The sequence below is a fragment of the Hermetia illucens genome, chromosome 2 (genome assembly GCF_905115235.1).
Source record: "Hermetia illucens chromosome 2, iHerIll2.2.curated.20191125, whole genome shotgun sequence".
Lineage (NCBI taxonomy): Eukaryota > Metazoa > Arthropoda > Insecta > Diptera > Stratiomyidae > Hermetia > Hermetia illucens.
The window spans coordinates 45,537,262-45,557,932 of NC_051850.1; the positions used below are offsets into that span (position 1 = coordinate 45,537,262).

General features: G+C 38.7%; 1 protein-coding gene across 1 annotated transcript in view; it reads left to right on the plus strand.

Moving 5' to 3' along the window:
- The first annotated feature begins 773 nt into the window (after positions 1 to 773).
- Positions 774 to 20,671, plus strand: part of LOC119650356 (protein embryonic gonad-like) — a 170,938-nt gene continuing 151,040 nt past the window's right edge. The window contains exon 1 of the mRNA XM_038053038.1: positions 774 to 2,403. Within this exon, the coding sequence (XP_037908966.1) occupies positions 2,389 to 2,403 (15 nt within the window). The 5' untranslated portion in view covers positions 774 to 2,388. The remainder of the gene's footprint in view (positions 2,404 to 20,671) is intronic.

Genomic DNA, 20,671 nt, shown 5'->3' on the forward strand with positions numbered 1-20,671 from the left:
TTCGTAAATTTACTTAGGCTCTCAAAAAGAAGTCGTCCGAAGGGCAGTTGGGGTTCTAGAAACAGATACAAGACTGGATCATGTACATCCTTTTTGCTATGGAATGGACTTAACCATTTCTAATAAATTCTAATCAGAGATGTAGATCAGGCTACCCTTATCTGCGGAAAACGATTGGTAGACAGGCAATATTTTGCATATACCATAGACTTATAAATTGAAGGACGAGGATAATTAGATGCATTAGATTCAACTGATTAAGATCTGCAGGAGAAGACTCTTATCTAATACTCGTATTTCCACTTAAAAGGTCTATAGTAGCCTTCGTGAAATTTATCTATCTATTATCAAGGTCAAATTTAATTTTTCTCTTGGTATAGAAGAAAATGAGCATTATCAACTATTAAGTTAATAATGATTGTACTGAAAACCTTGAGGACCATTTCCATGCCAATTGACTTCGGTGCAGAAATTATAATTTTTTCCACCTACTGAGAAGTTCGCTACTATAACGATTGTCATTATACGCCTCATATTGAAGATGATACCACTCGCATTACTCTTACTTCTATCGCTGGGTTGGATTGGGTCTAAGCTAAACTAAGCCAATCAGCGGCAAAAGCGCGGATGAAGGAACGGGTGCCACGGTCCCAGAGAACGTACCATCATCATCATCATGATCGCTATACCTGTGGGTCTGCTATACATGGATGGCGTTCAGATGATCATTTTTACCTTGCAATAGGTCGAGTTCTTCAGTCGTGAACTGACTCTTCTCTGTAAAACATCGCAAACATATAACACACATACATACAAATCGTATCACGGCGGCATATATCGATCGATGTAAACACACCTCTGTACTGTTTGATGTAAGTTACGTCGTCGGAGTTCCCTGGCCCGATATGCCTTCCCAACCGATTTGAATTTTTTTCTTTGCGAAATTTAGTAAACAAATTAAGATTTCCTGAAAAGGCTAACAGTTGCCATTGTGTGCTTTGGTGCAGATCATAATTTTTTAATATCCTTTTTGGAAGTTCAGTGCTCGACCGGTTTCATAAAAACTGTTCTCAGTGGTTATCAAAATGCAATAAAAAATGTGGCAAATTTCACAAATTTTCGAATCAAGGAAATTAGTGGTCTTCGACAAAATAAAAGCCAAATTATCGCCTTTAAAACATTTTAAACACGAAATATATGGATCAAGTCGACTCATAAATAATCAACTAAGGACACTCAGTAAAGTTGTCATGATCACGAGAAAAAATTTATGGAGTGTTGTGATCTTTATAATGTTTATGGCGATGTAAAGTCTTAACTAACTCCCAAGCAAAATAGAACCCACCTTGGCTGTCATCTCTTAAATAAGTGCATCTGCGTTCTGCATAAGCGAATCCCATAATCAAGTGCAGTCGCGTCACGTCGAGGATCATCTTCAGTGCTGGTGGTTGTGAAACTGATCCGTGGAAGACTGGAACACGGATACCGCGATTCTAACCGGTGCAATCAAATCAGTAATAAACAACGACCGTGCATTTTTCATAATTTTAGTGAAGTGAATGTCGCTGATCATGACAACTGCATTCGACTCAGAGACCCATATCTGCGGATCAACCTAATAATAGATACTTTTATCTTTAGATACTTTGTAGAGTCATCAGTAGTTCCTTTTGTTTTTGTTGTTTTATATTATTTGAAAGAAGATTATAATGTGATCGTGGATCGATGACGATACCATCAAGAACGCCAACGGTAACGATAGCAGTGGTAGCAGCAACAGTAGTCGGGGATCGCGCGTAAAAACGTGAGTTTATTAAATCTGTTCTAAAATGGTTATAAAGTGCTAATACAATGATGAGTATCTTTACGAACGCGCAGCAGCGATGATCATCGTTATTATTATTATTATTGTTTGTAGTTAATGCGATTACCATTATCATTCGCTGTTTACTGTTTGTCAACGTCGCCGTTGAAATGCCAATTCAAACGACAAGTGAAGGTTGTCTTAGGCTTGCATAATTTTTTTCCTCGTAGAGATGCATAGGATTTGCACTTACTCGTATGCATAGAAGTTCCATTACACATGAATGTATCTAACGACGAAAGATGGTTTTGTATTCCAATTGTAAGAAAAACTATCCGGAAAATATCAACTGCTGAAAGTGTGTGTCCTATTTGAATTGCAAATTTTTAGTCCTTCAAGTGAAGCTTGATGTAAATGAGAGGCGTATTTACGCGTACGAATATTGGGATGAGTGTGATTTGTAGTGAATTTGATGGTTCAGCAACGAAGGATAAAGGATATACGTGAATAGATTGTGGTGGAGTGCTTCGAAACGATTTTATGCAGCTTTGTTATAGTATTGGTATTGATATCAGACCGTACTTATGATTCTTGAAAAGGTAAGTGGTTGGTTTTCAGTATTTATTTCTGACTAAGATGAGATACTTTTGCGACTTGACTTTTATGTAGCCGCCCTTTCGCGAACAAATTCAGCAAAAAGATGGAAAGACACTGATGCCCAAGACTTGATCATGCATTTTTCAAATTTCGATTAAGTGCTCATAGGTAAATGCCCCTTAAATGTCCTTTATGTAAATATGTTATTCCAAAAAATGATGCTGATTCCATTTCTGTCCAGAGATGTAACTAACTGACCGAGTACTCTCTCATAAGCTTACTGTGGGATTGCAAAGAACAATAACAAAATCTGAAAGCATTTTTGGATAAATTTTTAAACGTAAAGATATTTGACATGGCATGTCCAGCCTGTCCTGCCAAAAGATTTGGGCTGTTCATGTTCGATTATTTGGGACTCTTGACTTTTGATAAATGTCGCGAATAAAATTATCCTTAAGTGCTTTAAGCACTTCTTCCTCGAGCTGGACCAACTACACTTTCGGCCTCCCTAGAATATAGTTTCTAATATGTTCAGGCTTCGGACTGCATCCTGTAGTGTGTTATAGTAAGCAGCGCTATGATATCTTTTCCTTTCCAGTTGCACTTGTGAACTTCCTAGTGTCCTACGTTTGCCCTTTACATACTTGGGCATTCTTTGAATGTGATCATCCTCTTAGGAGTTTAATTAGAGTAAATTAGGGTTTCTTATCAAAACTTTGCTGGTGCAGCTGTACTGGTTTCGCCAAGTATCTGCCTGATACGTCGGTCGATCACATAATAATAACTTTCCTTATGTTTTCGCTGTAGTTCAAATTTCATAACCGTACCTATTTAGGTCTAACCTTGCTTCTTCTCCACAGCACACCAGCCTGTTTCGGACCCTGGCTGGCCTAGATATTTGTCTTCAACGGTTTAGGTTTTGTAAGCATGTCCTTGAATTCCTTACACTCACCACCAGCATCGACTCTGGCCAAGATTTTTGATTTATTGTAGATTTCGTACAGCTCCAAATTTCCACTGTTGTTGGTTCTTGTTTTGAGTTTATATAGCTCGTAGCTCCTAAATTGTTATTCGTCTTATTTAGTTGCTAAACCACCGGATTGGATATGGAATAGTCAAACTTTTATGTTCATAATGAAGAGACAATATGCAGGTTTTACAATGAAGAGGACGATAGAGTCTCCCATACTTTATTGGACTGTTCCGCGCTCTGGTGCAGAGAACATACCACCGGGGAATACCAAACTCAGAAAAGGGCTCGCGACTAATTCGAAATTTCGGCAAGATATACAAAAAGTTAAGAGACTGCATTATAAGATGGCATATCCCAGTCCGCTTGCATTCAGACCTTGTATGATAAAGTGAATATAGATGACTATCACCATGCTGGTTTTTGTCTATTCATCCGAAATCTAGCGGATCAAGGTGAAACGAAAGTTTTCACTGTAAGTGAACCTCAATGCAAAGAACTGCATCCTTAGGTATCACGAGTACGATATACTCTGCGTACTTTGTGATCGATGCTTCAACGAACGTCTCAATTCCAAAATTTACCCCAGTATCGTCCGCTCTGCCGCCCCCTACGGTTTTGAGTGCTGGCCGACTATAGAAGGCAATGCACTGCGTCTCGCGGTATTAGAGACAAAGATGTTAAGTTGGACCAGTGGCGTAACAAGCCGTGATCACATCCGAAATGGGGATATCCGCGATCGATACGGGGTTACATCGTCTTGAAAAAATTGCGAGCGAAGCATATTGGATAGTATAGTCACGTAATTCCCGTTAACGAGAATTCACTTGCCAAGATTGTTCTGAACATTGTGGATGGTAAGTGACCATAGGTCCGGCGGATAGAAGGGTGACTTGATACTCTGGATTGTGATTCGAAAGTTTCGTTACTGCCTCTCTTTCAAGCAAATGGCAGACCAAAATGATGCAACCGATCAAGATGAGCCGATACCGCTTGTGAACGGGGCAAAGGTTGAAGATAACGAAAAAGGTATATATATTCGAACTGCTACAATTACAGCAATTCATAGATTAATTAGTTTAGGCCCTAAGGAAACAGCGAACATGATAGGGATCGAACAGTGGAAGAGGTATTGGGAAAACTAAATCAAATTCCTGTAGTGCCTTCTATTTTTGGGATATATTTAGGATGCCAAGCACCAAGTAGTCATAAAGATGTTGAGTAGTCCTTTAATCTTCTAAAAAAATTTCAAAAATGTAGCACCCGTTTGCACTACTCTGGATACTGATGTAGCTTGTATAGGGAAATGTAATCTCAGATGACTAAGAAACGGAGGGTTTAATTTCTTCCTTGACGGGGGCTAAAATAACAATTGAAGTTCCAGCAGCATTGGCTAATAAAGCTATTAACTGGGAACAACTTTCTCATAAGAACAAGAGGCAGAAGCAGAGTCTAGATGCCGCTAGATATACCAAACTTCTCTTGCCAGAACCAAACAAATATATTGCAAGTATTGTAGATATTCTTATTGGCTAACTAAACACGTGTTCAGAATAGAAGTATGCAAGGATGATACGTGTCCATCCTGTAACGAGAAAGCAGAATCCAGACGCGAAAGGCATCCGATGTTTGGAGTTGATGTGCTCGATTTGCAGTAGATAATATCAGATCCGTATTCTAAATCAACACTTGCGGTATTGTTCCTACCATCGTCGTATTTTGTGAGCCTTATTAATTTTCGCTGGAATGCCAGATTTTAGAATTTTTTCGTTCATTATTGTGCGTTCAATACTTTCGTGAGCCTTCTTACATATGGTTTGCTATAAACCTCCATTTTGGACACAGTCCCTCCGGTTTGTTGGAATAAGTTTTAGTTCTTCCTAAGATTCTCGGAGAAGGAAGGATACACCCATCCGTCTCCCTGTAGTAGCGAACTCCGTTACATGACATAACCAGCAATCGGATTGTAGCTCTTTCTCAATATGTAGCCTATCCACTGCCGGGAATTTCTTTCTTTTCTCTAGTTGTTAAATCGCCTTGTGGGCTTACAACTTCCACACGACACGGAAGAAAATTCGATGCCTTGTTTATATGGTTGCATATAAACCCCTCGTGGAGTATTGCGCGTAGACCACACCTGCACGTCATCGTTCCGGGTTATCTGAAATTCGCTTTTTCTGAGATCCGTGCACCCCTTCTCTACTGTTCTGCGCAAAATGCCCCACTCGTCGGCCATCGTGGGAAAGTGATGATATGACGTAGACAGGTATTCACGAAGACTTGAAGTTTTTGAGTAACAATGGGGGTTCACTATTCATGTCATACCAAAAACACCACCCCAGAAAAGTCTCAACTTGATTTTGGTGTTGAGACAACTGTATTTTCAGATTTTTTACAAGCAGCGAAAGCGCTTGCTTTGTTTGATTTCAGCCATTTGTTAGTGATGTTTACTTCTCCTTTGCACGGGGATCAGTTGTAGGGGCAGGATATTCATGCTCCAAGGGATGCTTTCTTCGTTATTGCTGATGAACTGGGAGAGTTCAGAATTACCGCCGAAAAGAGCACCTATCTTTTGATTACCATATGGTTCCATCCTAGTTTTGTGATTACGCTTCTCTCTAGTCGCTAGCTTTTTCTTAAACATCATTTGTAATTAATTGCCTGCACTACTCCAGGTCTTCGCATTTACGTATGCTTATGGTTATTGTATACATTATTATTGGTCATCGAACGAATTGTTTGTTTGCTCGGTTTCAATTGATACTAACAATAGCTAGTGTCATTTGTGATTGTACCTTTGATTTGTCGGTGAATAGATCAACTGCTGACACATGTAAATGTGAAGTTGTTTCCTTTTTCAGACATGATATATATGCCTGTGCTATGGGATCATTCTGGAATTAGTCCGTGGCGACCGTTTTTGGAAGGCTGGTACTTTGCAATGAATTGTCGATATCCAAAGGCGGTAGGTGCTTTAACTGAGACCTCATGAATGCAAAGTTTGTTTTCCTATATACTTTCCTGCAAGGGCACAGAGTGACCCCAGGTATGAACAGCTTGACCTGTTTGCTCTGGTGGTTTGGAGATAGCTTCCGTAGCTGCCCTTAGAAGGCTGGGCCCCTAAATAGGAAAAGGAATCTACTTCTTCGATGCCGAAACTACAGGTGACGAGATTTTATAGTGTTAGTAGTTAACTAGCAGCTTCGGCTAATTTTGGTTATTCTTTGAACTAACTCTCAGGAGCGACTCCACTATGTTTAGTAATATCTCCGTCGGCATACGAATAGGCTGCTAGCTAAGCATACTTCGCTATTGACACTCCATTTCGATCCGTTGAAATAATTTTTTGGGACTAGGTCTGTTTAATGGCAAATTAAAGATTGTGATGAAGTGTTAGTTGTCTTGCTTCAATTCTATCCCGGTGTGAAATGTTTTAAAATAGGATTTCAATTTAGAACTGTGTGGTATCCATTGTTACCTTAGCTAGTTGAACCACATTTGCCAGGACTCCCAACTCGCATGGTGGCTTGCATAAAACGTTGTAATTGATTCTACTGCTAGCCCGAAGGGAACCCTCGAAGAGTTGGCTTATTTGATTCCTAGCTGTTTTCCAGCATCCTTGACTGAGAAAATCTGATCAGGAGTTGGACATCCAGTTTTGAAATCGGCTTAATACTTGCTATGATATTGTTAGAATAAACTTTCAGTGGTTTTCTGAAAGTTTTCTCGAAGATGTGGAGCAGGAGTATTGCTCTATATGAACGTAACTTACACTCATATCGTGTTTTTGGTTACGCGCTCCCAGGGCAGAGGTGAGACAGCGTCTAATGAGTTGTTACCGCGCGGTGCGAAACTGCAAGTTTTCCATTTTTTGTGCTTCTAATGTGTTCACTTTTTATGTTTGCGTTGAGTTTCCAAAAGTTTTTAGTTTTCAATTTAACACTATTTTTTCTATTCTTTGAATTGGCGAAATTTTTTTTTTTACTCTGGGGGTACATCTTTCTATGCCAGTCGTTAAACAAATTGTTCTTGATTCCTCATTCTAAAACACGCCTTCCGCGGTTATTCAGTACTTCTTAAGTTGTGCCAAGATTACTTAGTGACTTCTTTAGAGTCAGCTGCCGAAGGTTTTCTTAATAAATAATTTGCCCTCGTCGAAGTCGGAAGCCTAGTTCTTTTTCAAGTGACGAATACCGGGAGGGAGGGTTTTGCTGTAATTTAGTCTGTGTTGAATTTTTCAGTCCATTATGACAAAGATGGTCTACTATTCAAGAGTACATCTTGTTTCCGTTTCATCTATGTAATTGAAAGCTTTCCCGTCATGTCGTCCTAAGGGTTCGTCAGTGCGAGAAATAGGTTTTTTATTGCTAAAATTGCCGGAATGGTAGAATCAGTTGGATTCTTTATTGGGCGTGTCCCTGTTGTTCATTTTCGGGTTCCAGTATGACGAACACTGGAAAACCATCAAAAGTGCCTTTATCTGTAGCGCTTATTGAATAGTCGACAAACATAAGGCCTGATTGACTTTCGAAACGTAGAGGCAAATCAATAGACGTAAAGAGCTAAGGACTCTATTGATCGTTACAAGCAGAGTGAGCGTGAAGCGCTAGAACTCCGTTATCGCGGCGAAGCATGAATAGTGCACCAGAGTGTATGTTGTGATAAAAGGGATTCCAGTATTGCATCGGTGAGAGAAGCATTGCCCTGCAAAGGACGTTACCGGCTGACTTCTGATCCAGGTTAATGAGCAGCCGAATGATGATATAAAAAGGCAGCTTATCATGCGAATACGGACTGCTCTCATCAAGGACCTTAAGCGGAGTAAAACTGTCCACTTTGGAGAATTTCCTAGCGGGACTTTCCTTCGTATACTGCGAAATCTTTACTAGAGTTGTTACTTCCACTAACTTGTAAATGCAGGGAAGTATTTCCCAGTGAAGGGAAGATGGTGATGAGAAAATGCACCTGTCTTAAGTGCGACAACTGGAGGGATGTTTGCGTGCTCCCTACTATCTCAAAGATATTAGTTAAAATCGTCCCGCAACACATCAAGGAACATCTCGAAAGTTTGATCGATATAAAGTAGACTGATTTCCATTCTGGTTCTTCTTGTATCGACCACATCGACACTTTAATGGGCAGAGTGGAACAGTGTTTGGTGTTTAAATAATCTTTTCTATTTCTGATTTAGAATTTTTCAATATTTCACTATTAAGTTTTGTACCAACTTTTTACCACCGGATGTGGATGGAGTTGGGATTCTTAGTACAAAGTTTGGCTGCAAATCAATTTTCTGCCATTATTTACATTAATGAACCAGTCTGAGAATTCAATGGTCCATTGGTGTCCTCTAAGATGGATAAGTGTGATATCAGCACTGCAATTTAAACTTGTTAATACAAAGTTTCTACAGGAAGCGGCGGAATTAATTGCAAGTACACGATTTTATATCTTAAGGCCATGAGAAAAATGGCAGCTTGAGGGGATTAGTGGTTTCGGAGAAAAGTGCGTGTGACAGACAGACAGAGGGTAAATCGATTTTAATAAGGTTTTGTTTTACACAAAACACCAAGTCGCAATCAAACTGTACAAATTTGGATTGAATTGTATATTGGACAACCGGTTATGGAGGTGGTTGGTATACAGGATGAGGATCGTTTCATGAATAGAAGTATCGAGATCTATACTGTGAAGGATATCTATTTCTAAATAATCTCCACCGTAGGGTTTTCTGGTAATGTATATCATGAAAGACATCGGCTGAAACAGGAAGAGGATTGGCACAAACTCGCTGAATATTTCCCGAATAGTCTTAGTGTACTGAGCTGACCGTGCTGCCAATGATATCTTTTATTACTGTGCTGATTTGAGGAAGTTTTATTGGGGATAGGTTCTGTCTAAAAGATTGGTTATAGGGTCGCCAGTTTGTGTTCCTGAAGCCAGGTGCTGTTAAGGGCGGTGGGCACATGACTCTATCGAAAAGTTGAATATCAAGAATAACGGTATCGTGATCGCTGATGCTTGGTACAGTTTTCAGGGATGGAAACGTATCCAGGTTCGAATTTATTCTGATGTTGCTGCTAATCAGGAAATGGTTAAGGTACGAATTGCAGTTCCTTACTTTGTAAGTAGGGAACGCCGGGCTTAAGTGGGAGATGTTCCTTAGAGCAGTGGTGAAACCGACGATCATTGCTGTTTATGTAGGAGTCAAACTAGGAAGTATCTTTAGTATTTAAGTCGCCTCCTAAGGCTAGGATCTCGATTTTTCAGTTGATTGACGCTGGTTCTCACAGAAGGATATGGTGTGGAGAGGTCATTTCGGTCAAAGAGCTGGTTATGTTTGTTGTGTATGTTGTGTTTATGTTTGAATTTGAAATGAACATCACTTTGTTTAGTTTAGCAAATTATTTCTTTTATGCAATAGCAGGCCTTTTTAAAGTCCACAAAGTTAGTTTGGTTAGGTTAGTTTGGGTAGCAGTAGAAAATTAGTCCATTTTCGATGGGCTCTTCATCAAATCTGTTTGATAATGTCGGAGGGAGATTGAGTTTAAGAAATATATTCCGCGGCAATTCCTTGATTCAAATTTATCGTCTTTCTTGTAATTTACGCATACAATATTTTTCTTCCTTGTTTTTACATTTGATCCTTATGATTATACTTGTTAGTTATTGAAATATTTTAATTAGCATTTCTTCATTTTACCTAACCAAACCAACTGGTATGTTATTTTTGCCTTTTACCATTAACTAGCTTTCCAAAGAATTCGTTCCATCTATATTTGACCCCCATTTCGCCTGCACCTATTTTGTCAGTTGTACCTCTGCTTCAATTGATTTCTTCCTAGACTTTCCTTGGAATTACGTTACGATTCTCTCCAAACCTCGCAGCATTATGCCTGTGAACATTACGTCTTACGTCTCTGCAAAATGATTAAAATTCTGGGATGTATTTAAAGGTGGCTGCCGACCCACCCCATCTACTATGAAGACGTCAAGCAGAAGATATATTAATAGTTTTTTACTTTTTCTGAGTGTGCAGAATCCATGCTACAATAATTCATTCTTAATCTAACAAAGAGCCTTGTAAAGATGGTAAAAAGAATTCTACCGAGATGAAAACAATGAATAAATAAATTTGTACATTGCGAAAATTTAATCAATTAATGATTTAGTTCCGCGAATTTAGTAATGACTTTAATTTTTGATTAAATTTTGCACCTCTTTCATAGAAAAGGCAGTCAGTTTCCTAAGGCACTGATATTATCCAAAAGATAATTCCCTCCAAATCTTTTTGGTGATTTTACATATGTTATAAAGGCACATGAAAGATATAATAAAAAAGAATTTACTAGAATGTAGTAAAAATTTAGAGAACTAATTTCTAACTTTTTTTATTTATTTAATCCGCTTAAAATCTAAACTCTTTCAAAAACGTTTCACCGAAATTATAGAAAATTAGTGCAGAACAAGTTTTGTTTACGGATGCTGTTATACAAAAGAAGCAAATACCATGCATTTTGTATTTTTTCATCTGCATATTAATCGATATCAATAATCATCGATTTCATCCAACATACCTCTACCGGTTTATTACCCCATATTGAGCTGTAAAAAACCTTGTTCTTAAAAAGATTATGTCATGTTAATTAGTAGATAACGCTATCCAATATTGGAACAAACAAATTTGATATAATTTCTCAAACCGGAAAGATGCAAAGACAGCAAGTGGCAGCTGTTTCAGATTAAAGTTTCACGATCTTTTGCAGATATGTTCGAATCATCTTGAAAGTATGGAATCCTGATCAAACATTCACTAATAAAGAGAAGATGATATTAGAAAAAAAAATATTTCAGTTTTAACAAAAAATACTAACAAAGAACTCCCACTATTTAAATAAAAATTAGATTTTTGGTTATTTGTTGGCGGTGTTCTAATTTTAATTACAACAGCTTTCAAGTTGGGGAAATCAAGTTGAGGTAAATGGCAGATGGCAATTTTTTTCTGAAAATCAAAGATTGTTTTTTTTATGAAAAATAATGTTGTATTATATGCGACTTAGCAAATAATTGGGTCTTTCTTCTTATTAAAAAAAATCCAAATCCAAAATCGGTCGAACGAGAAATTGAAAAATTACAGGTTTTCCAATGCTTATCTCTCCTTATAAATTTAAAATAATGTTTACATTTTTTATGTTAATACCTCACCTCGCATGAAGCTGAAATTTATCAAGATTTTTGCAAATAAAACGGAACTACCTCCAACTCCTGAAAATTCATTCAAAATATCAGTGGAGGAACGGAAAAACGCCAATTTATCTTCGATAAATTTTCTCAAAAACATGTTTACTTCCGTGACAAGCATCTGGAAAAAAACCAAAAACAGGGTTACTGCTAGATAACATATGCATATACTAATCTAGAAGCAACGCTGTAAGTTTTCGCTTCAGGCTATTAAAGCCTTATTCATCAATGCGAACTTTGATATATGGTATGGCCTAGAGGAGTCCATATGCATACTATTACAGAGTTTACATATCAGAATCTATTCACATCGTTTGCATATATATGTAATTAAGTGGAAAAGATATGATCAGAATGAAATCTTTCTAATCAATTTCGTTTTCGGAGAAAGATGGACAGGTTTCCCACAATTGGATTTACCACGCTTACTTGATTTTGGAGTTGAAATCTGAATTCCAAATGAAGTACGAAAAATATTTAATAGTTAATGTCATTGGTGCGGAAATGATATTATTAAAATATTTGAAAATGTTTATAATTTCTTAGATCATGCGTTAAATATAAATATAACATCTAGCAACCCGGATGGCATGATTGAAGAAGAGAAATCGCAACCTTAGCATACAATAAAATGAGGCGCCGCTGTGAGATTCTTTGGTGTCTCGTTGCTTAGAGCTAGAGTGGAAGTTAGTATAAGCAGATCAGGATCTTCAAATTATTAGGTTATTGCACATGAAATGGCTGATTTGGTAATAAAAATGTGAAACGACTGTAAAGCTTACAAAAATTTATTTAATTGATCAAAATAGCTGTGAGTCGATTCAAAGCACTACTCCCAGTGAAATACAAGAGCATGTATGCCAGTTTCGTAGAAGTCCACTTTTCAGGAGTTGATAAACTCATCGAAGATGATCCAAATGCTTAAAAAAGTGGTAGTCGGTTGGCGAAAAGTCCGGTGAATGAACCGTTGTTCTTGAAACATGAGGTCGTATATTGTCGTGAAGGAGTATCACACCATTTCTGTTGACTAATCTCGGCCGTTGAATACTCAATTTTTGGTGCATTTTCTCGAGCTTGGCTCAGTATTTCTGTGCATTTATCATTTCTACAGGTGCCAAAAAAAGAAAAGTGGATAACTCCAGCTGTAGACCACCAAACAATCACCATTACCTTCTTCGGATGAAGGCTCGGTTTCGGCATATGCTTTGGTGGCTCATCAGCATCTATCCATTGTGCTGATCGGCGACGATTGTCATATAATATCCACTTTTCATCATATGTCACTATTCTGTGCAAAAAAAGGATCGCTTCTGGTGCAGGAGCATAAAGAACTGCGAATTTCCATTCGAAGCGCCATGTTTTGCTCCGTAAGGGCATGCGGAACCCATTTGTCGACCTTTTTTACCTTTCCGAGTTGTTGCAAGTGCCAGGAAACTGTCGAATAGTGTACGCCCAGTGTCGCTGCAACGTCTCTCACAGACTGTCGTGTGTCGTTGTCAATCGATGGTCCACGTGACCCACTTTGATGGTTTACGTCGCTTGACCGAAATTTTTCGAACCACCGCTGTGTGGTTTGTTCGCTTATCGCATCAGCTCCAAATGCGATGTTAATGTTGCTAGTTGCCTCCAATGCTTTAGGACCGAGTTTGACCTCATACAGGAAAAGTATACGTTTTTGGTTCTTCTTCATCCTTTTTTCCTTTTTATTCGCTATTATCAAAATAAATAATACAATAGAAATACACCACATTAAAACGAAAATGAGGTGAAAGTAAACAGACTTTAAACTGTGTCTTGCTCATTGGGACTCCTCTCTTTGAGAATCTCCTTCATGGGTGCCATAGCCTGGCTTTCAAAGTTTTTCTTCTCCACCTTGAATTTACGTTCCAAGGAAAGGAATTGTGTCTCTATAAGAACCAGCGTGTGATATAGCCAGGAAGCTCGCTGGAAAATGTTTTCTGGTCTTTAGTGCATTATCCATCCCATAAACGATTCTACGAATTTGTTCGATTTGTCTACACTTATTGGGCCAAAGTGACTTTGTATAATTAACCTCTTTTTCAGTTTTTTTTCCATCTTCGATTTTATAAGCCAATAATATTTCTTGTTGAACATCTTCTAGAGATTAAAACTGGGGCGAAGTGAAATTAAGTTAGTTGACAATAGTTTGCATTTGTTTTTTGCAGTCAAAGTCGGCTCCTCTAAAAAGAAATTGGTGGAAAGGACATCGCTATTTGAAGTAATCTGAAACCAAACATTTAACTGTCGCTACTTTCCGAACCACAATTATAATTCTACCTTTGGCGCAACAATCCATATTGGAAGTGCATTAGAGCACTTCATTCAAGACCGTAACGGTGCGCTACAGGATTACTGGGCCCTGAAAGAGGCAATGTGGTCAGCACTGCGCTCGCACGAGATTATTACCCTAATTTGACTCATGTACTCATTCGCAGCTAAGTCGACTGGCATCTGACATCAAGCCATGATAACAACTCCCTCTACCACCAGTGAGATTTGAACCGTGACCTTCCGCTACGACAGCCCTGCTCTCAAACCACTTGAGCCATCCAGACACATAAGTCTACCTTATTACGCGTTAAAATGGCGGGGTTGTGAAGAAAAATCTTCAAAAATTGGGTCTATTTTTCATTGGAAATCCAGAATAAAAATAAGAAATTATTAACAAAAATGCTCATTTGTGGCCACTTCTTGTCATATCGAAGTTTCATCCAAGGCCTTGATGCAACTTTCGACGATAACTTTGCAATCGTGGTTCTAAGATGTTCATATTTACTTCGATTCGATTCAACCATCCTCGACGTACGTATTGCTTCCTTTTGTGGTCGCCTCCCGGAAACTGATATTAGTATACATTAAAGTCCCCGATCTCTCGCCTTTGAAAATCATTCCTCTCATATGGGCTATACTGCCTGACGAAGAACCTTCCTTGATATGCCTTACAAAGTTATACTTTCTACTGGCTTGAAGGACTTTTCCGCCTCTACTGATATTGGATAGCACACAACTTTTTATAGCACCTGCACTGTCGATCTTTATTTCCCCTCTCCGTTTTCGAGGCTATATTGATGCTATGTATATTATAGCTTGGTCGTCTACATTCCTGTGCATTTTCTAGTTTTAAGCGTAGATGAAGCTTTTTCGTTTTACCTCATTCTAAGGACAATATCTAAGGAGAACATCTCTGTTTGACGAAATGTGTTTCTCTCCAGGTCATACTGAGATGCCTACTCCTTCTGTATTCCTCTGCGCTATCTGTTTCTGTGGCGACCACTCTGGAAATGCGGCTTGAAATGTGACCTATGTACTACCGTTTTTGCCGTCAACTGTTCTTCTTGATTTTTTAAGTCAGGGTATACAAATTACACGGCTACGAGCTTTTAGGAAACAATGGTAACTGCTTTCTATGCTGCGACCATATACCGTGCAGAGCCATCGAAATACGACCACTAAAAAATGATGATATGCTGCCTTTTGAACTGTAAAATAACTTATGCTTCAAAAGGATGAACAGTAATGAATTTATTAAAATGCCCAATTTTAAATAAAATATACTTATTTTTATCTAAAAGTTATTAATATTTTGTCCTGTGCGGCATACTCTACACGCAAGATTCAATACATTGCGGGATAATCTATTTATCAGCTTAGGCATACTTCTCGAATATTTTGGGCAAAAACCTTCTTTGTAGGCTCTTGCCTCTAATTAATCTTTTGTTTTAAAACACTTCAGCCATTTTGAATTGGGTTGATTTCAGCAAACCTGGGTGGCGATGGAAAAGCAGCAATGTTTCGATTGACAGATTTCTTGACATATCATGGTGCATAAAAATAGTAGAATGTAGCTATATTTGCTTCCATTCGTTGTTTAAATGACAGAAGACCATCGTTTGAGACTCTTATGGTAAATGTTGTTATTGGTTGTCACTATCTTCCACCAAGTACAAGGGTCCAGGAGCTTTGTTCACTATCACTCACCAAACCATCATTGAAGGAGCCTGGTTAACAGTTATTATAACGTAAAAGGGGTGGTACTTTTCTCCTGATCGTCGTCGAGCGGAAATAAACTGATCTGTCAATGCCTTCAAAGGGTATTCGTCCCTGAATAGGAGTTAAAAAAACAAAATTAGTCGCAGCTACTTTTTACAATAGCAAATACTACGTTTTATCGTATGAAAGGTCGTAGTTCAAATCCCGCTGGCCGCAATCAAATCAGCGTAATAATCTTGGGGGAGCACAACGCTGACCACATTTCCTCCTACAAGGTACGATAATCCTGTGGTGTACGGTTACGGTCTTTAACGAAGTGCTCTAACATACTTCAAGGCTCTGATCCAATTGGATTGTTGCGCCAACAATTATTATTATGAAATTACTTTTTATTCGAATCCCACTTTTTCCCAGTCAGCTGCAGTGAATGTTTTGTACTGCCTTACAAAATTCAAACGGACATTTTTCATCGCCTCTTATGAATTTTAGCCTTTTTGTGAGACGATATTATTTTAGACGACCCTCCAATGCTCGAATGTCTCCATTTTTTTTCGACTTTCTTAAAAGTTTCCTTCTCCAACAACGAGAGCAACGATGGCTCCTTTTTGGGTGCTAGAATATCAGCTCTTCTGTACATACTTTCAATTACACGATTTTACTACAATTTGAAGAAAAGGCTCATTTTTAAGCGGCTCATCTTAAAAATTGTTGAAATCTATTGATTTAGTAACTTATCTTAATGATATAAAACACTCAGCGTAGACCAAAACATAATGGCACTCCACTGTGGTAGCACAGAGTCAACATTGGCACCAAACAACGATATAGTGGTGCTGTATATATTGATTTTAGGTAAAGCGATGGCCAGTTAGACTGATAACCTTGGTTTGGTTGGTTTGATTTTCAGTCCAACTCTCCTAGGCTCTCTTTTCAAATACAGAGCCATTCGGCCAAGATCCGGCTGGTGAGAGTCAAAACAGATATCATCAACGTAGACAAGGTGTTTAAAGAAAAGACCACAGTCCAATGAAGTCGTCCGGAACTTTCCAACAGACAGAAAGACAAAATACAAACTTGGTTGTCTCCGCTTTGAATTTCAAATTCTTCTGAGAATTGACCTCAGTGAAGTCCCTGACATTTTTTACCATCATATTTCCTTTGCTTGAGAATACCCCTGCGTAGAATACTTCAAATGCACTTACTGTTATTGGTGTCGAAAGCCTTTTTAAAGTCGATGGAGATCAGGTGAAGTGAAATCCTGAACTCCACTCACTGCCCCAAATGACCCGGAAAATATTAATTTGATCAGTGCAGGAACATCGGGAACAGGAAGCGACCTATTCCCTGTCGATTAATCCTTCGAGATATTGTTTAATGCGTTTCAGCATCATTCTATTTACAATTTTACCGACGGCAGTATGGACCCAAATACCTCCACACTTCTCGCACTCAAGACCGGTATCCTCCTTGCAAACTTAATAATCATCTTTTTCCTCCGCACACTGGGAGAGATTGTAGCTAGCTTCTAGCTTCTGCGTCCTTGACTAGGGTAATAGAAAATCCCTGTTTATCGCTCCTCTTTCCAAGATTTTCCGCACGAAAATTGCTCAAGAGCATCACATTCGCTCCCACTATAAAATAAGAGCTTTCTGTAGTGCTTAAATATCAATTTATTAACTTCTTGTTATTTTCCGCACCAAAAACGCCGAAAGGACAACTATGCGATTTAAATTTCTCGCTTCACGCATTAGCGGAACTTTTTTCTCTTTCTCCCTCGAGAGTTTTTTTATGAAAATCGTGAGCATAACATGGTATCTAAAAGATAAAAATACATTTTTCAACTATGAAGATAAAGTCGAATTTCTTATCGGCACAATATTAGAAAGTTTGATGGAAACCCTACCTTTATTAACAAAGTTATACTAAGTAACTAACCTTCTTTAGTTTTTGGTTTAACTTTCGCCCACTGAATCTGTTCGTTCTGTTGTTGAAATCTTACTTTCTACTCCAAAATAAACGAAAGATTGCTTTTAAATATCTTTCTCATGGTACGCTTTGTGATTTGGAGCTTAAGAAAAAGCCTTCCCTGCTTTTTGTAAGAGACGACTAAAAGGGCTATCGCTGGGCGCTGGGCTATCGAATATGCATTGCAATCGGTTTCTGCCATATGTACACGCTCCTTGATATCGGTAGCAAGGGACGTCAGAATGCTCGCTTCCTCCAACTTGTTTAGGAATTTCAGGGAAGGCCTAGAAGAAGTAGGATGATGGGACTCTGGAGAGTATGCCCCTTCCTCTTGTGGCGGTGTGCTTTTGTTGCATGGAAGGCCAAGTGGTAGCAGACGCCAATTCGGTGTCGGGTTTCTTCTAACTTCTGCCACTAGGCGCGCTCTCTAGACCTGGGAGCCGGTTTCGGACAGATTTCTAACTAAAAGATTGCGGGCAAGCATAATCAACGAAGCCGTCCGGTATAGTGGACAACGATCCTTTCTACGAGCAATTAAACGCAGCTCAGGGGAGGCTTCCTAAAAGATGACATTGTGTGCGTGATGGCTGATTTGAATTGTTGGGTTTTGACAACACCTGGCTCGGGTATGTGATGGGAAAACAATGTCTCGGCGACCGTAGCAGTAATGGTAGGAAGTTCGTGGATTTCTACAACTTGCACCGCATTATCATTGGTGGCACACTATTCGAGCACTGTACCTACCATAAGGTCGATTGGGTTTCAACCGACCGACGCCATACGAGTAATCAGACCGACGAGTTCGCGATCAGCAATTAATATAGGAGTGGTGTTCTGGATGTGCGTAACAAGAGGCGCGTTGACATCGGCCTTGATGGGGATCATCACTGTTTTGCGTGCGCCACTTCTTGAAGGGTTGAAGAGCTGCGGCTCCGTAGTTCATTGTCTACCGCTTGCATGGGGCAGCTGTCGCTCAACAGTGGGAAAGCTATGCTCTTTTTCTCGGGTGCTGCACTGGTCGTCGGGCACGTCGTGAAGGGGCGTCATAAGACATTGCTGATCGCGAAGTTGTGGAGGTGGATAGATGAACGATTGAAGGCTCTGTTAATCGCTGCCAGTGGTGGTGGGCGAAACGCATTCGAACTGCGGTACTGAGCGAAATCCCGAGAAATTTAATATAGTGCACGTCGTTGCAAGAGAGAATCAATACCTCTCTGCGTCGTTTCATCGAGTGCGCTGGCCTTACACTATCTTAAACGAAAAACTTGGTCGGCGTACAGGCCTGCCACTCCTGCGCAACGTGATCCAAAATCGGAAGTGGCCCTGCGGGCTGCGCCATGCAGTGGAATCCACTCTCCCAAGATAGCCGACGAGTGGGCCATCCCAAAGCTCTTGGGGGAGTAGAAACCCATTTTAGGCAACCGGGAGCGATGACGCGTAGTTGTAATTGACGTGCTATACTTCAAGCGGTATCAGGATACTTGATGTTGGTATAAAGTTTACATATTGCTGTAGTCTTTACCATTATAATTCCCAATTCATCTTGCAGTTGAAAGTAGTTTGGAAAGCCTAGAAAATAATACACAAGCAATCTGTTAAGCAGCACTTTTTTATGTTACCTAGTTTTTGGTTCTTTTTGTCATATTCTTACAACTTTGGTTGCGAGGTTTTATGAGCGATCCTATAATGAAGAGGTGGCTTTGTTAGCTGCTCCAGAAATGTTATCGACTATATTTACATACGAGTATTTGGATCAATTTTTTTTTGTTTCCGGTGTATCGACAGCGAATTGTGTTTTTTTATTGCCGACACTTACTATCTTTTCTTTATATGCATTAAGAATAATGAACCAATTTTAACTGGAAGCGTCTTTTACGTTTTCCGGAATAAGCTTCGGAGCATTTTTCCTGACTGATGACTAGAGTCTTCTACGGAAATACCTTCCGGGCAAAATTTACGAGAGTTACAATTTCTAATTCGAATAATTTAAATAAAATAATTTGGAGCCTCTTCTGTACCTGGCCCAGTAGAATAATAAATAAGTTTTAGTTCCGTGGCGATGAGAATATCAAAAGCCATTTTAAAGACAAAAATGAAAACGACGTTTCTCAGCACCATTTCATGCCAGTTAATGTCCGACTGCAATGCGGACACGGTCACATCCGCTCACCTTAAGTTTCGTTAGGTGACACTTCCGCGTTCTTGTCATTACTTCCATAACATGGGCGGTAAGGAAGTTGGAAATTATTTGGAATAAGTCGGGAAAATAAGTAACGACTCAGAACTAACTCAGCTAACAGGAGACATAAATAAAATAAAATAATATATGTCAGAAATAGTACTCTTGTACTATGAAAAACGATCAATTTCCAGAGAATTCAGTTCGATTCTGCCTCTGTTCGCGTTGTTGGTGCTTAGTTTTCGAAAGCTTTTCTTATAATTGTAAAATGCTGGGATTTTGTTGTACTTTTATACAAATATGTATCTTTTTTCTCTCAGTTCCATACTTTTGGGATATATCGTTTAGGCTACGCTCTTCGACTGTTTTAGAAAATAAAAATCCAAAAATTGTAAAAAAAATTATCTAAATATACAGAAATGAATAAAGTATCTTTTTCAGCAAAAGAAGAAAAATAATCCTCCTTCCATTCATTTTCAAGTTGAAATGTCCCCCTAACATAATTTTCATCTAAATATATACTTTGAGTGATAAAAATATCAGACTCAATAGTTTACGCTAAAATCCGCTTAAAATGAATGTCGAAGTGGAAAACCTGAGCTTTTCAAAACTGCAAAAATTAATGCAAATTCTTATATTAATTTTACTTGACGTCAGGTTATTTCGGTAATTGAAACATTAAATAGAACTTTCATTAATAGTTTCATGAATAATTAATTTTAAAGTTTTGAAATTTATGTTTATGTTGTATTAAATTAAATTGACCCCCCTGGAATGTCTGCAAATTTTGTAAAGGCCGTAAATAATTTGCTGAGGCTGTGGGAACAACTGGAAGTGTTGGTTTTCGCCAGCCTAAATGTATAATATATTCGCAAATTATTGTATTCATTTATCAACATTTTTC